The 23,895-nt window shown below is 40.2% G+C and overlaps 1 protein-coding gene across 1 annotated transcript in view; it reads right to left on the reverse strand.

The window, feature by feature from the left end:
• TMPRSS7 (transmembrane serine protease 7) overlaps window positions 1–23,895 on the reverse strand; it is an 84,384-nt gene that overhangs the window by 46,114 nt on the left and 14,375 nt on the right. The window contains exons 3-9 of the mRNA XM_036745362.1: window positions 23,440–23,570; window positions 12,620–12,687; window positions 10,606–10,793; window positions 9,873–9,911; window positions 9,492–9,720; window positions 5,931–6,061; window positions 4,313–4,425 (exon numbers count right to left, since the gene is read on the reverse strand). Of these exons, the coding sequence (XP_036601257.1) occupies window positions 4,313–4,425; window positions 5,931–6,061; window positions 9,492–9,720; window positions 9,873–9,911; window positions 10,606–10,793; window positions 12,620–12,687; window positions 23,440–23,570 (899 nt within the window). The remainder of the gene's footprint in view (window positions 1–4,312; window positions 4,426–5,930; window positions 6,062–9,491; window positions 9,721–9,872; window positions 9,912–10,605; window positions 10,794–12,619; window positions 12,688–23,439; window positions 23,571–23,895) is intronic.

The raw sequence follows: 23,895 nt of genomic DNA on the forward strand, positions 1-23,895 counted from the left end.
TGGAATTTTGGATCACATGATCACATTGGGCAGAGGAGAAAGATAATGAGAATAAGTCTAAACACTGTAGGACCGCAGGGCTTCAACTGTCTAGTCTTCTCTTTCCTGAAGATGCTGTCTACTACCATCAGATCAAGAACCCAGCTCCAGAAGCTTTGAAAGAGTGAGGCTGTACTCATCCTATATGGGGTTCTTATTCTCATCCTTTTCCCCACTGCCACCAAATAAGAGATCATACCAGATAATGTTGGTGGCAGGAGGAAGTGCTGGATAGTGATTTCATTGCTTCAGGAAATTCAAAATAAGGAAACTCCTCTCCATGCAGAGTGATACCTTCTCTGAAATTAAGAATTCTAGAGAATTGACTGAGGTACCAGCAAGTTAAATAATTTGCCCAGGGTCATGCAACCAGTGTATGTCAGAAGGAGGATTTGAATCATCTTGCTGTTCTTAGAACAAGACACGCCATCACCTGACTCAGGCATTTTCTGTGCCTGTAATTCTCTGCCCCGTCCTGGCTTCCCTGGCTCCCTTCAAGTGCCAACTAAAATCCCACCTTCTATAGGAAGCCTGTCCCTTTCAATTCTAGTGCCTTCCCTTTGCTGATCATTTCCAATTTGTCCTATATATAGCTTGTCTGTACATAGTGGTCTGAATGTTGTCTCCTCCTCAAGAGTGGAGACTGTCTTTTACCTTTTATTTTATTCCAGCTCTTAGCACGATGCCAGCACTTAGTAGGCTCTTAATAAATGTTTGTTGATTGGCTGAACAAACCTATATCTTCTTGTCTTTGAGGCCAGCTTTCTGTCTACACTAAGTATTGACTCAATGATCTGCTTTCCTCTTGACCCAGAAAATCATGACTCTGAATATTTCTCTCTCCCCCTCCCCCGCCTGCCACCCCCTTAACCAAGGAATGTGAGTCAATTAACTTATCAACTCTTTTGCCAACTTCCTTCCACCCTAGACAGCTGTCACAATAGACTTAATCACAGACTTGCCTCTTGCCAAGAAGTATAATGTCACAGTGCGAGGTAGGTTGCAGGTGGTAGGTACTAAGATGGTCCATTTCTTTTCCCTTTGATGAAATTTCTTTCATAACCAAAATTACTGACATAATACTGAAAGAAATGTTTTGTCTTCCACCTATATCACTTTCAATGAGAATTTCCAGTTTTTGTTTCAATTGTGGCCTATATTCACAAATCTCTAGTTAGATAATCACTTTTTCCATGAGATACCACCCCTAGCCTACCGGAAAGACAGAGCATACGAAGTGGAACTTTGAATGGCACCTTAGGTATTATTGTTATTCAGTAGTTTTCAGTCCCACCTGACTCTTCGTGACTCCATTTGGGGTTTTCTTGGCAAAGATACCGGAGTGGTTTTTCATTTCCTTCTCCAGCTCATTTTACAGGTAAAGAAACTGAGGGAAACAGGGTGAAGTGACTTGTCCAGGGTCACACGGCTAATAACTAACCTTATAGCAGCGGAAGCAAAGTTTAGCCTACACAGAAGGTAGTATCCTGAGGTTCCTTCTCCTCTGTCCTGTCTTAACCGGTCCTCTTCCCAAAGCTGTCCTGGTAATCCATTCCCAGGTCCTCCCCCCACCAAACACAGACTCCAGAATGCCTATTTGTGCCTCTTCTGTGATCTCAGGGCAGACTACAGGTTGTAAACTAATTCCAAAGAAGCAGCTTTCATGCCACCATCAACGATTATCTGCCACTCCAAACCACCCCTCTCTACCAAGCAAAAAGGTTGAAGTTTTGAATGTCAGTACCAAAGATCACCTGAGAGCTGGTGATTGCAACCCTCTCTCCCTTTCCAACCTAGTGGGTTATTCATTACTGTAGAGTGGTGAAAGTGAGTATAAACCGAGACCTCACAGTGCAATGAAAATGACTGGTCAGAAGACCACTTCAAATATAATCTGGACGCTCAGTATGTTGTCCTACCGGGGTGGCCCAAGCAAGATTGTTTAAAAGCTCTTAAGTATTACTTTCCACAACAATAAAAATTACCTAATAGTATTTTTACTATCTTTCTCTGAGAGTTGTTCTGACGAAAGCGTTGTTTAGCTTTAAAACATTACATAATTTCAGACTATTATATATGTATGTATATATATATGTGTGTATATATGTATATATATGTGCATGTATATGTGTGTGTATATATATGTATACACACATATATACATATACATATACATATATACGTATGTACATATATATATTTGGACTATTATTCTCCGGTAGGGTCTGGGCAACAGAGACTCTCTGCTTCTTCCCTCAGCTGGATTCCAAATCTCCTTCCTATAGATGCTTCCTCCAAGAGAATTTCCAGAAAATGGAGGTCTATACTTTCCCTTCCTGGGTTTCTGGATGTACATGAATAAAAAGATCTAGGAGAGCATGAGGAATAAAGCTGCACAGGCCTAGATCAGGGAGTTCTGAGCTCTCAGACCCCAATCTCTTTTAGCCTGCCCCACCCCCAACCCTTTTTACCAGGCCTTATATTCTAGGGGCCTCTAGGTGGTACAATGGATAAAGTATCTGGCCTGGAGTCAGGAAGATCTGAGTTCAGATACAGCCTCAGACTCTTACTAGCTATGTGACCTTGGGCAAGTCACTTAACCCCTATTTGCCTCAGTTTCTCTTCTATAAAACAGAGACACACTGGAGAAGGAAATGACAATCTACTCCAGTATCTTTGCGAAGAAAACCCCACAGGCAACGTCCATGGGGTCACCTAGGGTTGGACATAACTGGACAACAATAGGCCTATTTCCATCAGATTCTTCTACCAGAGCTGCAGTCACTTGGGCTGCTGGCCCAACCAGAAGTCACCATCAGAATACTGAACTCCTAAGTGTGGAGATACTATACAAGAGATTTACCTTAAAGGCTTCCCTAAAGTGTGGGACTCAGGGGTTGGGAACCCGTGGCTTCCAGGAGACATGTGGCCCTCTAGGTCCTTAAGTTGGGCCCTTGGACTGAATCCAAACTTCACAGAACAAATCCTTTTATTAAATATTTAGTGAACAAGATGAGGACATCAGTACCCCAGGGATGAAGACATACTTACCCTGAAGAAGAATGAAATCAATCTTATTCCAGAGGCCCTTTGGGTCAAGAAGTTTATCCATACACATTTGGCCAATGGACCCTAAGAAGGCTTACTAAATTGCAAAGGAAGGATGACCGAATTTAGAGGGCTCAATTTAGAATCATAGGACCTGAGCTAAAATCTGAACTCTCCCCGTGGAATCATGACTTAGTTACTTGGGGACAGCTGGGTGGTGCAGTGGATACAGCACTGGCCCTGGAGTCAGGAGGACCTGAGTTCAAATGTCACCTCAGCTACTTATTAGCTGTGTGACCCTGGGCAAGTCACTTAACCCTAACCGCCTCCAACAAAAACCACAAGATAACCTGGTAATTTAACCTCTCTAGGTCTCATTTTCCTCATCCATAAAATGAAGACATTGGAGTAGATAGCCTCTGAATGAGGATATTGGACTAGATGGCCTCTGAGTGTGGCCTGAACCAAACTTAAATGTAATTCGGAAATTTTTAATGAAATTAATTAAAATAAATAAAGCAGATAATGTTATTATGTGATTTTCTAAGTCAATATTCAGCCCCAAAGGGGTCTTTCTGTGAGATATAATGGCTCTCTTTTCTATCTGAGTTTGATAGCAGTGCTCTAGGTGAATATCTGAATTTCTTAGAAAATTTTCCAACAAGTTCTTTGGAGTATAATGAATACTACAAGAAAATGGGTTTTTATCCTACACCCCATTTTTATAATGATGCATTAATTTGTCCTTCATAAAGCACTAACTTCAAGGGAGAATTAATCTAAATTAATAAGAATTCTTATGGAAGGTTTATGCAAACCACAATCTACAGGCAAAAGGCCTGGTTTTGTATGCAACCTCCTCCACCCAGATAAGAACGATTTTTACATTTTAAAATAAAGTTTTCTTGCATTTTAAAATGTCAAAAAACATTTTTGGTTCACAGGGCATTCAAAAATATGTGTCAGATGGGTTTTGGTCCTCTGCAGTTGTTTGCCTAGCCCTGACATAGCATACTGATTTTTCTTCCTTACTTTTCAAGGTATTACTATTAATATAGCATGACACCTCCAACACTGAAATAAACAATAAAAGTAGGTAAAAGAACTCATATTTAGAAATACAGAATTTGTTAGTTCTCCATTATTTGTTGTTGGCTAATATTAAATAGCAGGATTTTTGCTGCTCTCATTCCTAAGAAATAAGGAAAAGTCAAGGTACCTGTACCTGAAATTTCCATGTGCACTTGCATTTTGGAGGATAGTAACTTGGGTAATATGGACTTGAAAATTTCCCTTCAAACCCAATGTTCTCCTTGGCTAATATTGTGCTCCCACACTCTGCCAAAATAAAAAAATGCGCAGAAATTAGAATTTTTTATAGAGACAAAACACAACAAATATTTTTACGGCCAAAGCATTTATCATAGCACACACTAAATTTAATCAGTTCAGGCTTGAATTCCAATTTTGCTTTTAAAAGTGAGTTTATGGTTTCTTAAGGACACAACCTTTTGAGCTTACAACACCAATATTGGTTTCTCATAGAACATGAGAGGTGGAATGAGCCTTAGAAAGATCATCTATTCCAATATTCTCAATTTTGTTGTTGTTATTTAGTCGTTTCAGTCATGTGCAACTCTTCATGACTCCATTTGGGGTTTTCTTGGCAAAGATACTGGAGAGATTTGCCATTTCCTTCTCTAGCTCATTTGTCAGATGAGGAAACTGAGGCAAACAGGGTTAAGTGACTTGCCCAGGGTCATACAGCTAGTGTCTGAGACTGGATTTGAACTCAGGAAGATGAGCCCAGTGGATAGAGTGCCAGGTCTGGAGTCAGGAAGACTTATCTATATCTATATTTAACTATATCTATATCTACATATATATGTATGCATATACATACACACAAATATGTGTATGTATATATACACATATATGTGTGTACAAATACATACACATACATCCATATACATTTATGTATGTATGTATGTCTACATGTATATGATATATAGGCTCATTTTGGTTAAATTAAACTATTGAAATGTCTCTCATTTTTGTTACAATCATTGTCCTTGTATATAACAGAAAAAATCCTCTGAAACAATTTTTTATATGCATGATCTTGGTGGCAAAGTGAGCCTAGTTTATTGAAGCAAGTCAGAACAAGCTATGAGCCTTTCTAGGTTCACTCCATCTCCTGCCTGCCTGCCCCAGGAAGATTATCTAAATTTATCCATGCATTTTACCCAGAGCACTTGAGAAATGGGTTAACATGGCTTCAATTGTCCAGAGTTAAGCTATGCTTTTTTTTTTTACACCTGATTATACAAAGCCTTCTGTAAATTGGATTGATTGGAAAACATACATGTCCATTGGTTGTGACTAAGGATCCAGGAAAGTTCAATGAACATCTTTATGCTTATTTGTCATGTTGTAGACAAAGGGCATTAAAGAAAAAGACACACCGTTTCCTTCCTCCACTAGGAATACATTATCATAATTCATCATCCCAAGAGCTTCATTTGGATACAGATTGCACTTCTGATTTCCCCAGTAGAGGGAACTCCCGGTCAAGGACATTCCTTTTTCTAACGCAAGTGGCTACTTTCTTTGCAACTTAGAAAGATGCCTAGAGAGAGCACTGAGAGTTGAGTGACTTACCAGTCACATAGCCAGTATATATCAGAGGCACAACCTGAACCCAGGTCTTTAGAGCTTCCAAGGCAAACTCTCTATCTAATGCACCAAGCTGCCTCTCTTATACATGAGTATGCATACATTTACATTTTACATATGCAGTACATATGTGGTTTACATTTTTGAACATTTGACAAGAGACTTACTTTCTTCTGGAATGACCTCAAAATATCCCCGAATTCCTGACAACCTCCGCACTCGTGGTGATTTAAAGGTCACCAACATGAGATTGTTTGTTGAAACAAATGACATCAATGATCTGGTAGGTTCACAAATTCTGAAACCAGATACAGAGTAAAGACATGAATAATAGATTACTGAATGATTAGGAGTTCCAAAACCAGTCACTCATTGTAGGGGCTGTTCCAAAGCTCCTAGGGCAGTTTTAAGCTAAGCTCAAACTTGTTGAGCTGCTTCAGTCAGCTATCTCTCCATGACCCCATTTGAGGTTTTCCTGGCAGAGATACTGGAATGGTTTGCCATTTCCTTCTCCAGCTCATTTTACAGATGAAGAACTGAGTCAAAAAGGGTTAAGTGACTTGTCCAAGGTCACACACAGCTAGTAAGTGTCTGAGCACAGATTTGAACTCAAGAAGACGAGTCTTCCTGACTCCAGGTGTGTAGCTTGCTGCCCCAGCTCAAAACAACCCTAAGACTTTTAAAACATCCTGTATAATTCTGTCATCTCCAAAATGCGTGTAATAGCACCTGCCCTGCTTATCTCATAGGGCTGCTGTGAAAATAAAAATTCATTATTCGGTAAAAAGTGTCAGGAAAGCTGGAAAGCAGTCTGGAAGAAATTGGGCATAGACTAGTATCTTACACCATTTACCAAGATAAGGCCGAATGGTTACATGACCTAGATATACAGGGAGATATTACAAGAAAATTTGAAGACCATGGAACGTATTACCTATCAGACTTATGGAAAGGTAAACAATTTATGAAAAATAAGAGATAGAGAGCAGTGTGATGTGTAAAATGGATAATTTCAATTGCATAAAATTAAAAAGCATTTGTACAAATAAAACCAATGTAGCCAAGATCAGAAGGAAAGCAAAAAATTGGGGGGAAGGGGAAATTTTTATAGTTTCTCAGCCAATCTCAGATATATATAGAACTTTGTCAAATCTATAAGAACGTGAGTCATTCCCCAATTGATAAATTGTCAAACGATATGAACAGGCATTTTTCTGATGAAAAAATCAAAACAATTTATAGTCATATAAAAATGCCTAAATCATTATTGATTAGAGAAATGCAAATTAAAATAACCTTGAGATATCATTTTACACCTGTCAGATTGGCTAACGCAGTCGGAGAAGAAAGTGACAAATGTTGGATGGGATGTGGAAAAATTGGGAGATTAATTCACTGTTGGTGGAACTGTGAACTAATACAACCATTTTGGAGAGCAATCTGGAATTATGCCCAAAGAATTATTAAACTGCCTATACCCTTTGACCCAGGAATACCACTACTTGGTTTATTTCCAAAGATGATTAGGTAAAAAGGAAAAAAACCTATAGGTTCTAAAATGTTTATGGCAGTTCTCTTTGTAGTGGCAAAGAATTGAAAATTGCAGGGATGCCCATCAATTGGGGAATGGCTGAATAAGTTGTGGTATATGATTGTGATGGAATACTACTGTGCCACAAGAAATGATAAGCTTGATAATCTTAGAAAAACATGGATAGTCTTGCATGAAATATTAAAGAATGAAATGAGAAGAACCAAGAGAACATTGCATCCAATAACAGCAATATTGTTTTAAGAACAACTTTGAGTGACTAAGTCATTTGGACTATTATAAATACCCAAATTAACTACAGAGGACCTATGAAGGAAGATGCTATCTGCATCCAGAGAAAGGACTGATAAATAGAAGTATGCATAGAACTGCTTTACACATATGTGCGTGTGTATAAATAAATAAAATATAATATCATTATATACACATATTGGTATAACATAATACTGCATTTATATAACATCTCACAATAATTTTTAGTTAACCTTAAACTCTGGGTTCAGTATTTCTGCCTTCATTTTGCTAACTCAACAGGATTTTTCTTTACCCCCTTCCCTTAAATTGGACATGCAATGTCCCTCTAAACCAGATCTAACCTTTCCAATCCTACTTTCTTCCAGTTCTACTTCCCTAAGGGACATAAGTTAAGTTGATCTCAGAAATATGGGGAAGTTGGTTGCACAGTACCTTCTAGTCCATTGGGTAACACTTGAATGTTTTCCATAATGAATTTCTTTTTTTTTTCTTTTTCGAGGCAACTGGGGTTAAGTGACTTGCCTGGGATCACACAGCTGGTAAGTGTCAAGTATCTGAGGTCAAATTTGAACTCAGGTCCTCCTGACTCCAGGGCTGGTGCTCTATCCACTTCACCACCTACCTGCCCATTATAATAAATTTCACTGGACCATGAAGTATCCCTATAAAGTCATCCATCCATTGGGCATTCCTTGGAACCGTACTGTACTGTACAGATTTTTGACTGATGTGTAATACTGTAATATTATAATCAGACCATTATAATAAACTATTCATTATGAAGGTGCTTTGTGATATAGGAGAAACGTTACCTAGATTTAGAGAAAAAGAAAAATTAGATAAGAAAACTATTAGGTCTCTCTGTATACCTGGACTTAACAAAATCTCTGGCAAAGCAGTCACTTAATAAATGCTTGCTGACTTGATTCGAACTGATTTTAGATATGGCAAATTGTAGCCTGGTTCTTGGTCATATCCCACCGGCACTGCCAGTAAAAATCGGCATTGTCTCTGACTGGTGCCTGCTAATGGCACTTATGACTGCATCATAGCAGATAGCATATTATAATTGGAGCCAGGAAGGCCTGGATTCATATCCTGCCACTGGCCCTTACAAGCTGTGTGACACAGAGCAGGCCATTTTACTTGTCATTGCCTTAGTTTTCTCATATGTCTGATGGGAGTAACAATACCTGTTGTTATCACCTCATAGGCGCTGTTGTGAGCATCAACTAAGAAAACGTATACAAAGCACTTATGTAATTTTTCAACTACCGTAAAAGAAATTTCTTATAGTGGCCAGAGGACGGGCCCTGGAATTAGAAGAAGGTTCAAATTCTGCCACTGGCACTTACTATTTGCGTGATACTGAGCAGCCATTTAATCTGCCTGTGCCTCAGTTTTCTCATCCACAGATGGGGTCAATAATATCAGCTGTGCGACTTCACAGGGCTGTCGTGAGCATCCAATGAGATAATGTGTGCAAAGCATGTTGCAAATTTCCAAGCGCTAGGTAAATGACAAAAAGGTATTTGCATAGTGGCTAAAAGAATGGCCTTGGAGTCAGAAGACCTGGGTTCAAATCCCATTGCTGGCATATACTGGTTGTGGGACCCTAGGCAGGTCACTTGACATCTCAAATGCCTCAGAAATGACAGAGCAGGTGCCAATCTACATTGGTAGAGGAAGTTTGTTCACCTGGGATTACCTTACACCATAAAACACAGGTCTGCACATAAATACCAATTATAATGATGGTGATAATACTGACGCTGGGATAAGTCTTATCCTTTCACATAGAAAAATGTCCCTGCCCCCCACCAAAAACAAATCCCAAGAGAATTAGTAAACAATAAAACAAGGGACATCTTACGAAAACATCTGTCAAATCAACAAATGCGCCTCCAAACTGTGTCCGTACCGGTACAAGATGGTGCTTTTGATGGGCATGAGGGAGTCATAAATGGTCAGGGAGTCAGTGATGCAGTTGTCAGCTTCGATTTGTAAGGATATGACAGAGAGGCGAATGAGATAGCCCACCGAGGCGATCAGTTTGAAGTGGCACGTCAGGTGTCCCGAGGTAGCGGAGATCTCCAGGGGGAAGTGCTGAAAGGGATGATCTGCATATAGGTCCTGAGCACAGCCTTTATCTGTGAAGATAGTACAGTTTATTTGCACACCAAAAAGTGAACTTCCTGGTGCCCTGTGAACAGAATGGGTCAATAGCAAAAACAGATTATTATTCAAGGAAGGAAATGATATAGCAAAAAAGAGCTGGGAAATGAAGCATGAAACCGTTTACCTATCCCAATCGTTGAAGAGTAGTCAGACCTGAGCCCAGCTGCGTGAAGAAAACAAACAGAAAGCAGTCAGCATTTCCATTCAGGTTGATTTAATCAAGGGAAAACCTTTCTAGTCCTTTACAAAAAGAAGTACCCACACGTATGGTGATCAAGGATAACGCAATAACCAATGCTGTTCTGTACTAATGCCCAGAAATTGAGTTTAAGAATTTTCCACTATAGATTTTAATCCCCAAATCATTAGGAAATGGAGTCTGCAAGTTTCTATAGAAACTAAACTGACCTCTTGAAGGAGTTTGGAATCTGATAGAGATACTGTTGGTTGTAAAGTTGATAATGACAGTTGGGGTATATGGCGGAAGGAAGAGGGAAACTTTGTGATGTTAGATAATTTGGGGTGGGGGTGGGGTTAGATGTTGTCTTGACTTCTCTCTCCAGGATTCTCAGATTGTCCTTTAAAATGAATGGCCTGAGAGAACATGGAGCCATAATGAACACAGGGAGAAGAAAAATACCCTTCAGTCGATTAGCTGTTGGCCTGGGGCTTCCTTATTTGCAGTCCTGGTTCCTGTCAATGCTGGTGAATCACTACATGTATCTAGTCCAGCTATTTCACTAATCTATGCCCCACTGTTCTTATCTGAACTTTCTTCATTGAGAGTGGGGAACATTAAGTTCATTAAGATGTTGCTATAACCTGCAGCAAACAGCAAAGCTTACAGGAGGACGCACCATTTAGTACCACAGAATCCATGTCGATAGCCAAGCCTTGCAAACTCCCCACAGAGGTCCGGTTCACAATGCTTGTCTGAATGGAGTCCTTCAAGATGGCTGCTACACATTCTTCACAGAAGACCTTGGCATGTGGCACCACAAACACAAGCCAAAAGTGGACAAGGAGGCCACCCTCATTATTGTTGCTGAAGCAAAGAAATAGATATGATCATGGAAACCCCTAGGGTGATGGCATTTCAGGGGGAAGCTGGGGCACACCCTACTAGTGTCCAGACACAAATATGGGACTTCTTTTAAATAGGGTTGGCTTCCCAAAAGGAGATCATAAGACAAGGAAAGATTCTTGTTTTATGCATCATGTTCTCTGTAGGTGTGTTGGGGCGGGGGAGACTATGATATTTTGAACAGATGGTACCCATGTTGATAGCAAGTAAATAAGATCATAGGGGCCAGAAGGGATCTTAGAAGACATTGAATTAAATCTCCTTTACAGTTGAGGAAAGTGAGGTTGAAAAAAGGTGACTTGTCTAGGGTCACACCGTTATTAAGTGTCTAAGGCAAGATTCAAGCTCAAGTCTCCCTGACTCCCAGTCCAGCATTCTATATTTCAACACACATTTATTAAGCACTTATTATGTTCAGGAAACCATGTTAGGAAATGGGAAGAGCAAAGAAAATAGTAAAATAATCTCTACTCTCAAGAAGCCAACATTCTTTGAAGAAAAATGCAACATATACTTGGCTAAGTGAAAACAAAATCTCTCTTTCTCTCTCTCTCCCCCTCTCTTTCTCCTCCCCCCCCACTGTCTCCCTCTCTCTCCTCCCTCTCTCTCCTCCCTCTCTCTCTACTTCCCTCTCTCTCTTTCTCTGTATGTACATATATATGTGTGTATATGTGTATAGATACATACATGCGTATAGGTATAAAAACACATGTATATACATATATGGAGAGAGAGAAAGAGACAGAAAGTGAAAGAGAGAGAGAGAGAGAGAGAGAGAGTGTTAACAACTGTATCAGGGCATGGCTATTGGGAAAACTTCATGCCATATGTGGCACATGAGCTGTACTTTGAAGGAAGACAGGGATACTACCGGGCAGATAGAGTTCCGGGCTTGGAGTCAGAAAGACTCATCTTCCTGAGTTCAAATCCAGCCTCAGACACTTATTAGCTGTGTGAGCCTGGGCAAGTCACTTAACCCTATTTACCTCAGTTTCCTCACCTATAAAATGGGCTGGAGAAGGAAATGGCAAATCACTCCAGTACCGTTGTCAAAGAAAACTCCAAATGGGGTCACAAAGAGATGCATATGACTGAAACAACTAAACAATAACAGAGATACTACAAAGTAGAAGTGAAGAAACTATTCATTCCAGACATAAGGTACCACTTATTTAAGGGCGTGGAGAAGGGAAATGGAATACCACATATGGGATATGACTAAGAGAGGAGTTTGACTGAAATGGAGTTTGTGAAGGGGAGTGATAGGAATTATCCAAGAAAGGTAAGTAAGGGTCAAGATCAATTGATGGAGAGGAAAGGGGTGGTAGAGAACCAGACTTGGGCAGTGAATAGCACTGGACACCTGGCTACTCTAGATGTATATTGTAACAAAATAACTTCAAATATACTGAGACTGGGCAGCCAGGTGACACAGTAGATAGAATGCTGGACCTGGAGTCCAGGAAGACCTGAGTTCAAATCCAACCTCAGACACTAACTAGCTCTGTGACCCTGAGCAAGTCACTTAACCCTCTTTCCTCATCTGTAAAATGAGCTGGAGGAGGAAATGACAAACCACTCCAGTATCTTTGTCAAGAAAACCCCAGATGGGGTCACAGAGAGTCATACATGAGTGAAACAACTGGACAACATACTGACATCAGTCCATAATGCAATCTCACAATTCACATAGCTTTAGGACACATGGGTTCCTGCAACAAGCTGAGACACACCAAGGCAGAAAGAACCTATGAATGATGAAAATTGTGACTAGCTTAAGGTGTTACCTGACATCTGCAACCACAGACTTCTTGTAAAATTTGGAGAAGGCAGATGTTGTGTATACTAGGTTCATCTGAAAAAGAAAAGTCAGGATGCCAGATTATTGGATTCGTGTTTGATTGTAGTTAATGAGAACAAAGTCTTTTAAGTTTGGTTGCCTGTAGAAAAGTGGTTAAAAAAAACAGTGAACAAGCATTCACCTCATTTAATAGGTCTGGATTTTGTATGTTAGGTCAAACTGGTATCTACAAATTATGTGACAAATGCCCTACAATCCCTTTTCATGAACTCATTTCTTTGTTTTTTCAACTAATCAATAAATGTCTATGGCACATCTATTACATACAGGCAAGGTATGCAGTTAGAGTTAGGAAAAGAGAATGTATAACCTTTGGAAAACCAGTAGCATTTCCCTCCTACCTCCATCTCTCTTTGTATTTCACAAGTGGTGGGAAAGCTAATGGCAAATATCTAAAACACACTGAGGTCCTTGGACAAGGGCCATATGAAACCACCTATTTCTTTATAAAGGTCTTCAAACTACTCCAAGTCAAACATCCTGCCTCCCTGCAATGATTAGGACCAGTGTTTAGTAGAGGACAAATATATGGTCACTTCTCAAATTTCAGTCCTGATTCAATCTCTACGTGTGACATGAGGTTCACTTGTATAAATAGCCTCTTCAGAGTACCACCTCATTTTCATAATGTTTCAGGGTCAGCAAGAGAATCAGTCATTGAGGAAATGTTCTCAGGAGAGTAGAAAGTCAAACAGAAGAGGAAGGAGAGGAAGGAAACAAGCATTATATATTGCCTACTTGGCAGGGCAGCTAGGTGGTGCAGTGTATAAAGTGCTTGCCCTGGAATCAGGAAGACTCATCTTCCTGAGTTTAAATCTGGCCTCAGACAATTACTAGCTGTATGACCCCGGGGAAGTCACTTAACCTTGTTTGCTTCAGTTTTCTCATCTTTAAAATGAGTTAGATAAGGAAATGGCAGGATTTTTGCCACAAAAACCCCAAATGGGTTTATGAAGAATAAAATACAACTGTTAAAATACCTACTGTGTGCCAGGCACTGTACTGTTTTTTAAAATAAATTTTGTCTCATTTGATACTTACAACAATCCTTTGTGGTAGATACTCATATTACTATTATTTTTCAGTCGAGGAAACTGAGGAAAACAGAGGTTAGGTGACTTTTATAGGGTCACACAGCTATTAAGTGTCCGGGGCCAGATTTGAACTCAGGCTTTTCCTGACTTCAGACTGTGATCCCAATCAGTGATTAAAGATCCTTCCCACCCATTCAATAGACCTCAGGTGGGGCTGGTTTAGGGAGGCTTGATTAGAGGCAGGCCTACACCCTTTACTTCCTAATTGTTAAGCCCCAGGCCTACACCCTTTAGCTGAATGGGTGTGAGGCCCTCAGGCCCTATGAAGAGTGTATATACCCAGAAAGTAGCCGTTAAGGTCAGAATTTGGCCCAAGGAGAAGAAGTAAAAACTCTGAGATGACAGAGTTGAGAATCTGCAGACCAGCGAGCTATAGAAAGATAAGAGAGAGGTGCAGAGAGAGTGCAGAGCAGAGTGTAGAGACCAGAGAGCTGTGGAGACCAGAGAACTGAGAGGGGAGAGGACATAGGCAAGCAGACAATTGGGATTTGTGAGTATTTATGGGAAGGCCCCAGCAGGGGGGAAGGTTACAGGATGATTTGGTTCTTTGCTGTAATACTGTGTTATAAATTCCTTATTGTTACAATGAGGTGGACTTACTGGGTTTGGGATACAACTGTTCCTATGTCAGGTTGGAGTTATTGGTTTTACAATCTAATCTTCCGGTGTCTAAACAAATGTTATACTTCCCCTGCCCTCTACCTAGAGAATCTCTTATACTTTGTGATTCCAAACCATACGGGTATGTTCATGGTCATCTTCGAGGTCATGAATCTTGACTTTTTGATACATAGACCCAGTACTCTATCCACTGCAGCCCCAGCTGCCTTTTGGAAAAGAACTAGTGGATAGAAAGAAGAGCAGCTGCTATGTAATAGAGCCTTGTGAGCCACCTTCTCATCTTTTGAGGATTTGGCAATTATTTATAGGTTCATTGACCCCCAACCCATCCCACTCTTCTAGACTTGGAAGGCTGATGGGGTGAAACTCCAGCAACCCTGTGGACTTACCCCATCTTTTCCAGGAAGGTTCCAGCCAGGAGAGAGTGACAGACAGACAGAGAAACAGAGAGTGAGAGAGAGAGAGAGAGAGAGAGAGAGAGAGAGAGAGAGAGAGAGCAAGACAGAGATAGGTAGAGAGACAGACAGACAGAGCAAGACAGAGATAGGTAGAGAGACAGACAGGAAGAGAGACAGAGGCAGAGAGGGAGGGAGAGAGAGAGAGAGAGAGAGAGAGAGAGAGAGATGGAGACAGAGAGAGATGGAGACAGAGACAGAGAGACAGAAAGAGACAGAGGCAGAGGAAAACAGAAAGACAGAGAGTGGCAGAGAGAGAGATCTGATGGTAAATAATTATACTAACTGACTTGACTTCTTATGCAGCTGAGAGAGAGAGAAAGAGAGATGGATGGAGAGAGAGAGACAGAGACAGAGACAGAGAGACACAAAGAAAGACAGACAGAGACAGAGGGAGACAGAGACACAGAGACAGAGAGATAGACAGAGATCTGATGGCAAATAATTATACTAACTGACTTCACATCTTGTACAGCCAGGAGAGAGAGAGAAAGAGAGATAAACAGAGACAGAGAGACAGACAGAGACAGAGAGACAGAGAGAGAGAGAGAAGCAGCCGGAGACACAGAGAGACAGACAGACCGACAAAGACACAGAGACACACAGAGGGAGACAGAGAAACAGAGAGAGAGAGAGAGAGATCTGATGGCAAATAATCATACTGACTTCACATCTTGTGCAGCCAGGAGAGACAGAGAGACAGAGACAGAGAGACAGAGATACAGAGAGGGAGACAGAGGCAGACAGAAAGAGACAGAGACAGAGAGACATGGAGACACGGGGAAAGACAGACAGAGAGAGAGACAGAGACAGACAGAGATGGGGACAGAGAAAGACAGAGATAGACATAGAGACAGAGAAACACACACACAGAGAGAGAGAGAGAGAGAGAGAGAGGGAGGGAGAGGGAGAGAGAGAGAGAGAGAGAGAGTTAGTGAAGAATTTCTAGGACCAAGGAGAACCAGAAAGCTAGAAAAAGAAACACCAGAGATAGATGGACAAGAGATTGTTGTTGTTGTTTGTCCTTCGTTTTCAAAGAGAACCATGACATCAGGGAGGTGACACTACGACTTCCAAACAAATTGTATTACAGTGAGGAAGGTCTGTGCAGAGTCACCAGCTTCACCTCCTCCTCCGGAGCCATCTGGGTCCAGTGGCCAGATATCAATCAGGACAAGGGAGAGCCTTCACAAAGGATGATAGAATTACAGCTCTAGAGATGGTAGGCACCTCAGAGCCCATTTAGTCCAATGATCTCATTTTCTTTTTTTTTTTTGAGGGGGGGAAGACAGGGCAATTGGAGTTAAGTGACTTGCCCAAGGTCACACAGCTAGTAAGTGTGTCAAGTGTCTGAGGCTGAATTTGAACTCACATCCTCCTGACTCCAGGGCTGGTGTTCTACTCACTGCACCACCTAGCTGCCCCTAATGCCCTCATTTTATAGATACAGAAATTGAGGCTCAGGGAGAAGGAGCAGGCTTTAAGAAGCAGGATGGGAATCCAGCTCACCTGGCTCCAGGCGCAGCATTTTGTGTTGTTGTTTTCCTATGGTGCTATGATGTCTCCATCCTCTTTACACAAATGTCATATCACAGGAAAATCACAAAGCTTTCTCCAATGCTTTCCAGTCCCTATGCTGACACCCAGGAAAGAGGGCATTCAGCCCGTGGTGCTGTACTGTGCTCACACCTACTGATACACACAGAGGAGGTAATTCTACTTTGTGAACGTTGGGAGTCTTTTTAGCCAACGCACTTTTCTAGTATTTGCTTCGCGTTTCGTTTTAAGTAAATTTCTCTTCTTGCGCAAAATGTGATATCATTTAGTATAATTATTTGCCATCAGATCACCTGGTTCAAATACTTGTTTACCTCTATGCTACCTGTGTGACTTTGGACAAGTCATTTAATGTGTCTGGGCCTCAGTTTTCTCAGATGTAAAATGGAGAAATTAAACTCAATGACTTCTGAAGTCCTTTCTGGTTTAGCGTCTAGAATACCAAGAGGCTAGGTGACTTACTCAAGGTCACGCAGTCAAAATTCATTAGAGGCAGGACCTGAACCCAGGTCATCCTGGCTTCTAGATCACTTCTAAACTCTATCCACAACACCATGCTGCCTCTCATTCCACTCTAAGATAAAATCAAGGTTAGGGTAAATAATAATGGATAAAAGTTGGCAATTTTGTACGATTATATTCCTTAAAATCTTGATAGAGGTTGCATTAATAGCCCCTACTTATATAGTGCTTTACAACTTGTGAGTCCTTTTCCTTATGACAGTCCTGAGATAGATGATTCAAATATCATTAGTACTGCTTTACACATGGAGAAGCCTAAGCTTCAGAATGGTTTGGTGACTTATCCATAGTCGTATGAACAGTGGATGGCAGAGCTAAGACTGAAATCCAAGTCTTGCCTTTGAAATCCTGTGATTCTTCTATTTTACCTAGATATAGCTATATTTTAATTAAGCTATTTTAATAGGAAAAGGGTATGATTAAATACAGAAGTATGATAGTATCCAAAACAATCTTAACTAGCTAGAGTAATAGGCTAGATCTAATAAGATGAAATTTTAAAGGAAAAACACGGAGGCTTTCCCTGATTTAAAAATCAACTATAGAAATCTAGATTGCAGAAGGCATAGCTGTATAATAGATGATAACTATATTGTAGTTCCCTGACCATGTCGCTCCCTTATTCAATAAACTACAGTGGCTCCCTATTGCCTCAAGTCAAATATCAAATCCTCTGTTTGACTTTTAAACCCCTTCCTACGTTGGCCCCTTCCTACCTTTCTAGACTTCTCATACCTTATTCTCCTCCCCATATTCTACAGTCTAGTAACCCTGGCCTCCTTGCTGATCCTCACCCATGATACTCCATGTCCTAATTCAGTGCATTTTCCCTAGCTGTTCCCCTAGCCTCCTGGCTTCCCTGGCATGCCCTGTTTCAGCTAAAATTCTCCTTCTGCCAGAAACCAGTCCTGGTCCTCCTTATTATTAGTACCTTTCCTCTGAGCCTACCTCCAATTTGTCCTGCATATATGTTTTTACACATAATTATTTGTATATTGTCTCTCTCTGTTAGGTCATGAGCTCTTTTTTGGGAGGGTGGACCGTTTTTATCTTGCTTTGTATCTCTAGCACTTAGCATGATGCCTGGTAGATAGCAGGAACTGAAAAATGCTTATTGATGATTTGATATGAACAAGATATACAGCTTTTAATGGTCTACAAACTTGATATGAATAAATTGAATTGAATTACATGTCAGGTAAATGTCATTTTAAGTTGAATGAATAGCAGCATGGTCTCTGTAGAGGCCTTAAGCAGACTATTACAGAAATGTTGTATTCAGTTCTGGGCACCACACTTTGGGAAGGACATTGACAAACTAGATCATGGTGGGGAAGGAGGATCAGAGTGGTGGGAGAGCTAGAACACATACAAGATTCATTTGAAGAAACTGGGGGTGTGTTGCCAGAAGAGAAAATTCTGGGAGAGGGAGGAGAAAATCTGACATCTGTCTTCATATATTTGAAATGGTGTCATATGGAAAATGGATTAGATTCATCCTCCTTAGCCTCAAAGGACATACAGCACGAACCAGTGGAAAGGGTGTCGGGTTTGAATCCAAAAGCCAGGATTTGAATTGCAGTTCCACTATGGGATATCTTTGACTTTGGGCAGGTCACTTAACCATTCTCTATCATGCCTATGACAAACTGGGAAAGACTCTTTAAAAAAAGTTAATCCACCTCTCTGCCACTAAGTGGGACTTCACATAAACCACCATCAGAATCGATTGGGAAGTAGGTTTTACAATCTCCCTTCCTAATATGTTCCAGTGCTTAACAATAATCCCTGTAAAGACATTCTTCCTTGGACTTAAGTTAGTTCTCACCCTATGTGACATCTTTTCAGACTATTTTCTTTCTTTTTGTCCCCAAGGGAGATAGACAATTGTCAGTCATCCCCCTTCCACAAGACAATAACCTCTTATCTCAGTAAGAGCTCCTGATCAAGCTTAACTTCTTCCAGGGTTACCTTCTTCTGAGATGAATATGCCAAGCTCCATTAACCCATCCTCACAGTCCTTTTTACCAACCTCCATGTATAAAAGTAGCAGCGAAGTGAAGGTACTGCCTATGATTTCTCTGGTAAAATGGTCAGTGAGACTGTTGTCAAGGAGAATGACATTCCAATATTGACCATTAGGTGGCAGGTAGCATCCGTGGTTCAGATCCCCAAAAGACATCTGACTTCTCTAATTAAAGAGAGGCTTTCTTTTTTCTATAAGGATAAGGATTTGACCCTTAGGTTCATTACTTAGAGAACTCTCAGGTAAGGAAACTCCCTTTCTCCATGCAAATTAGCACCTTTTATGCAATTTACTGCCTTGGAGACTTACCTAGGGCACTGAGAGATTAAGTGACTTTCCCGGGGTCACAGAGACAGAATGTGTCAGAAACAGGGCTTGAACCCAGGGCTTCCTGGTTTTGTTACCAGCTCTCTGTTCAAATCTAGCCTGATATACTAGCTGTGTGGCTCTGAGAAAGTCACTTAACCCTGTTTTCCTCAGTTTCCTCATCTATAAAATGAGCTGGAAAAGGAAATGGCAAACCACTCCAGTATCTTTGCCAAGAAAACCACAAATAGGGTCACAGAGAGACAGACACAACTGAAAACAACTGGACAACAAGCAACAATAACTTCTCTCAGAGGATTGTTGTGAAAGGAATATTTTTGTAAACCACTATCTAAATGTGAGGTATTAGTGTTCCACACGAGAGACATCCTGTTGCAATTTTATCCACCCTTTCGCCTCATGCTATACTTAGTGCTTGAAAGAAGCTGGTAGTTGTAATAGAGAAGGCTGGTATCAAATAGGAGACATAGTTTTGAAGTGGAAAAGATGGAGAATTAGAGACAATGGCAGCCAAAGTGATTGCACAAACGTGCTTTTTCAAAAGTTTCTGGAACGCTTTACTTCCAGTCCCAATGTGGGCCACTAGTTTTGTGTTAACAGAATGCTTTACTGGGAAGTGGGAAGTATATATAATACAAGGCACTAAATTTCCAGATTAGCTATTTCATTTCTGTTCTATAGCTGAGAGGCTGAAGAAGGAAGAACCAGTAGGAAAGGAGAGATTTTTGCCTAGAGGGTGGAAATGGAGAAAGAATGGAACATGATGTTTCATGAGAAATGTATCCTTTGTTCTTAATTTTACCATGCTGGCAAATAATCTTAAGGAAGGTAGCTAGAAGTTTGCTGGATTTATAAAGGAGAATATGTGGCAAATAGGTAAAGGCAGAGACATAAAAGTGCACATCATGATTCAATCCATCAATCAAAAGGCATTTATTAAATGCCTAATATGTGCCAGGCACTGCACTAGACACATACTTCCAGATAAAGAGCTTGGAACATAGAAATAGAGGCAGAGTTCAGGGTGATTAACAGCTACCTGGCCCCAGGCCCAGATTACTGACAGCTCCTATACATCAACACCATTACAGAGATAAGTAAATTGAGCTTCAGAGATGTGAAATTACTTAATAAAGTCACATACTAATTCATGCCAAAGCTACAACCAGAAAAATACACCAGGTGTCATGACTTACTGTTCAATATTCTTTCTACTATATCTCATACACGATGTCTCTACGAGCTTCCTTTTATACCTCCTACCTTCTGCCATCATTATATCCATTCACATCCTCCAGATAAGGTTACATCTGCTGAGAGGGGACTTGTAGTGGCAACCAATGTTTCCTAGTCCCATTTGTACTTCAGGCAGCAAACCAGATTAACCATATTCCAAACATGGAAAATACTTACTTTCTGCCCTTCTAAAGATGAGTGATAGTCATTAAATTTATGTTAATAAAAATTTTAATAATCTAGAAAGGAAGATACAAAGTAATTTGGTTCAATTTAGCATTATTAAATATCTACTATATACAGTTAGCTTGAGTTGATGAATGGATTATCCATAGTATGTTTCCTGTCTATGCCTAATGCTAGTGGTTGCTGCTGGCAATAAACTCCTCAACATGGGGAAAGAAGAGAGAGTAAGGATGGCAGACTTAAAAAATACTAGTAGCTCTATATTGGCTCAGACCAATGGCCTATGCAATCAGAGGCACCAAAGGTTGTGCTGGGGAGGGATATGTGAATTCCCTCCATTACAGTGACCTCATGATATAAGAAATCCTGCTTTTCCTTGTAAATGAAGGTTCTATCTTCTGTATATTTGTTTTTGAATTACAATTTACTGACTCATATGATTTAGATCTAGATAGGATGTTTTATGCTGTTTAGTAGTTTTGGTCTCTTTGTGACTCCATTTGGGGTTTTCTTGGCAAAGATATTGGAATGGTTTGTCATTTCCTTCTCCAGCTTATTTTACGGATGAGAAAACTGAGACAAACAGGATTAAATGACTTGACCAGGGTCATGCTGCTAGTAAGTGTCTGAGACCATATTTAAACTCAGGAAGATGAGACTTCCTGACTCCAGGGTTGGTATTCTATCCACTGCACCACCTAGCCACCCCAGAAAGGACCTTAGAGATCAACTAATCTGACTCCCTCATTTTGCAGATGAGGAATCCAAATGACTTGCCAAGGTCACACAGGCAGTGACAGAACTGTCATTCAAACCCAGGTTAAAGTACAACATTCTTTCTATTGCATCTCTCTGCTTTCATCCATTAGATCTACATATGTTTTTCCTTGAATGATCACAAAATTTCTGTCTCTGCCATTTCTTGGGGTTAGAGAAGCACATATATATGTGTGTATATATATATATATATATATATATATATATATATTGTACATGTGTATGTACATATGTGTATATAACTTTCTACTTCATCAAATGGTGTTTGCTTTTATTTGTATTAAGAGGATTTTTAAAGAAAGAGAACTGCAAAGTCTTCCTCTTACTCAAGAACTAGCTAGTGTCTCACTATAACACACCTTTCATGATTTTACATGTTTTTATTATATCTTCTCTCAATATTCATCTTTATGGTGAAAAAGCTGTATTCATGTTTGGGTACTTCAGAAATAGACAGCATAACCCTGGGAGGCACTTCACTCTATCACTTCCCCACATCTGTACCTCCTTCTTTCTTTTTTCCATTCTTTCCTTTCCCCCTTCTCTCTTTTTTAATCCTTCCTATGATTTCAGTGTACACCTCATACACTGTGTTGTGTATATTCTTATAGAAATGTCCCCTTAACTGTTTTAACTGACCTGTTCAGACATTTTTCTAGCCCAAAAGCCTCCTTTTAAGGGAGTGTCCTAAGGCATTCCTGATGCCTTAGGGACATACCTAAAAGTAGAAAAATTGTATCAGTGGAGATTTCTTCTTGAATATTAATTATGGGGTTTTAGTACATAGTTTTAAAAGTCTTCCAGTTCTGACATGCTTAGATTTTTATTGTAACAACAAATATTTTTCCTGCTCCCAGATTTAAGAAATCCATCCATTTTGCCACACTCATTTTCTGGGACAAAGCATTTTCATTTCACTTGTATTGTGTTCCTAGAAACATAATTATAACTTGGATGGCCAAATCTAGCTTTAGGGGAATGGAACAGAGCTCAGAACAAGGCCTGTAGCAAAAATGCAACCAAAACTGTTTCTGAAAGATCTCAACACAGACTCCTCCTTCAAGAATATGCATATGCCTTGCCACTCAGTGGTAGTATCAGGTACTGCCACCAGACACCAGACAGCAATGGAGAGAAACAAAGACACACAGACACCCTCCCCCCAGCCAGCTCCCTGCTGGTTAGCACCTAGAAAAAGAGATGCCAACACAAGACTCGTGACAATACATTTCTCCTACAGAAATTCAGACAATATAGCAGTTTTCTCACACCCCAGAGGCTCATCTAGATCTTACTCTTATACCATGAGCAGTATAAACCATCAAACCCATGACGGTTATCCAATATATTTCTTCTTAAATATTCCTAACACCGTCCGCACTCTGTGTGTAGAAACAGGGACAATGGTGCTATCCACTGTCTCAGTGCTGAAACAGCAAATTACTTTCAGCTGACCATGGTGCTGACATTCTGATTGTGCCACAGTTTAATTCACCTATTCTGTAGAAGCAGTTCCTTTATTTACTTCTATTTCTCTTTTTGGCTTCTTCGCTTTAGAAGTTCAATTTTGCATTCATTTTTAACACTAGTACAAGTCAATGCATTATTTTTTTACCCCATTTCCTCTCTCCCTGAAGCAAGCTTTATTCTGGCTCCAGACTCTTCTGGTGTTGATGGGGATAGAGAATAATAGTTATTTGCATTATTATTCTCCTCAACCATATACCTATGGTTCAGTATGGAATGCCTGCATATTAAATAACCATTACATGAAGGAAGAAGAGAAAAATGCCTGCTCTCACTTTTGATACGAAAAGAAATGTTTATTTCTAGCTAGTAGAGAGCATATATAAATCCAACTTTTTATAGATGCTATTTTAATCCTACAAACCTTCTTTACTTCCTGAGCTATGGTGATTCTATAATCCCTGCTGTACCTTCTTACCACTTGCTGCACATTTTGTGCTACTGAAAGGAATTCCCTTGATTCCTTCTGCCGATATTCTGGGAGAAATTCAATGTTGGTGATACGAAACAGCCCAACAAAATAAAAAGCATCCTTGCTTTCAGCCTGGCCTGTGAAACAAAAAGAAGACAATTAGGTAGCTGCATCACACTGAAGTAGTATCTGATTTATGCCAGCATTGTGCTTATGAATTCATTGTTTTTAATGGCAAATAAATATTTTAGTGGCTCATGAACTGTGTTGTGCTCTAGATAGTTAATAGCATCTCTTTCATGAGTAGTAAATGATAGTACCCCTGGGAATATCCTTTTCTCTTTTGACAGAGCTATTTAGAGTAAGGTAAAAATACAAATTTTGCAATTCATGGACCCCCTGAAGTTGAGGTTGTTGGGGAGCAAACAACCACCGTGGTATACTCAGAAGGAAAGCCAAGTG

Source organism: Trichosurus vulpecula, chromosome 2, assembly GCF_011100635.1.
Source record: "Trichosurus vulpecula isolate mTriVul1 chromosome 2, mTriVul1.pri, whole genome shotgun sequence".
NCBI classification, from domain to species: Eukaryota; Metazoa; Chordata; class Mammalia; order Diprotodontia; family Phalangeridae; genus Trichosurus; species Trichosurus vulpecula.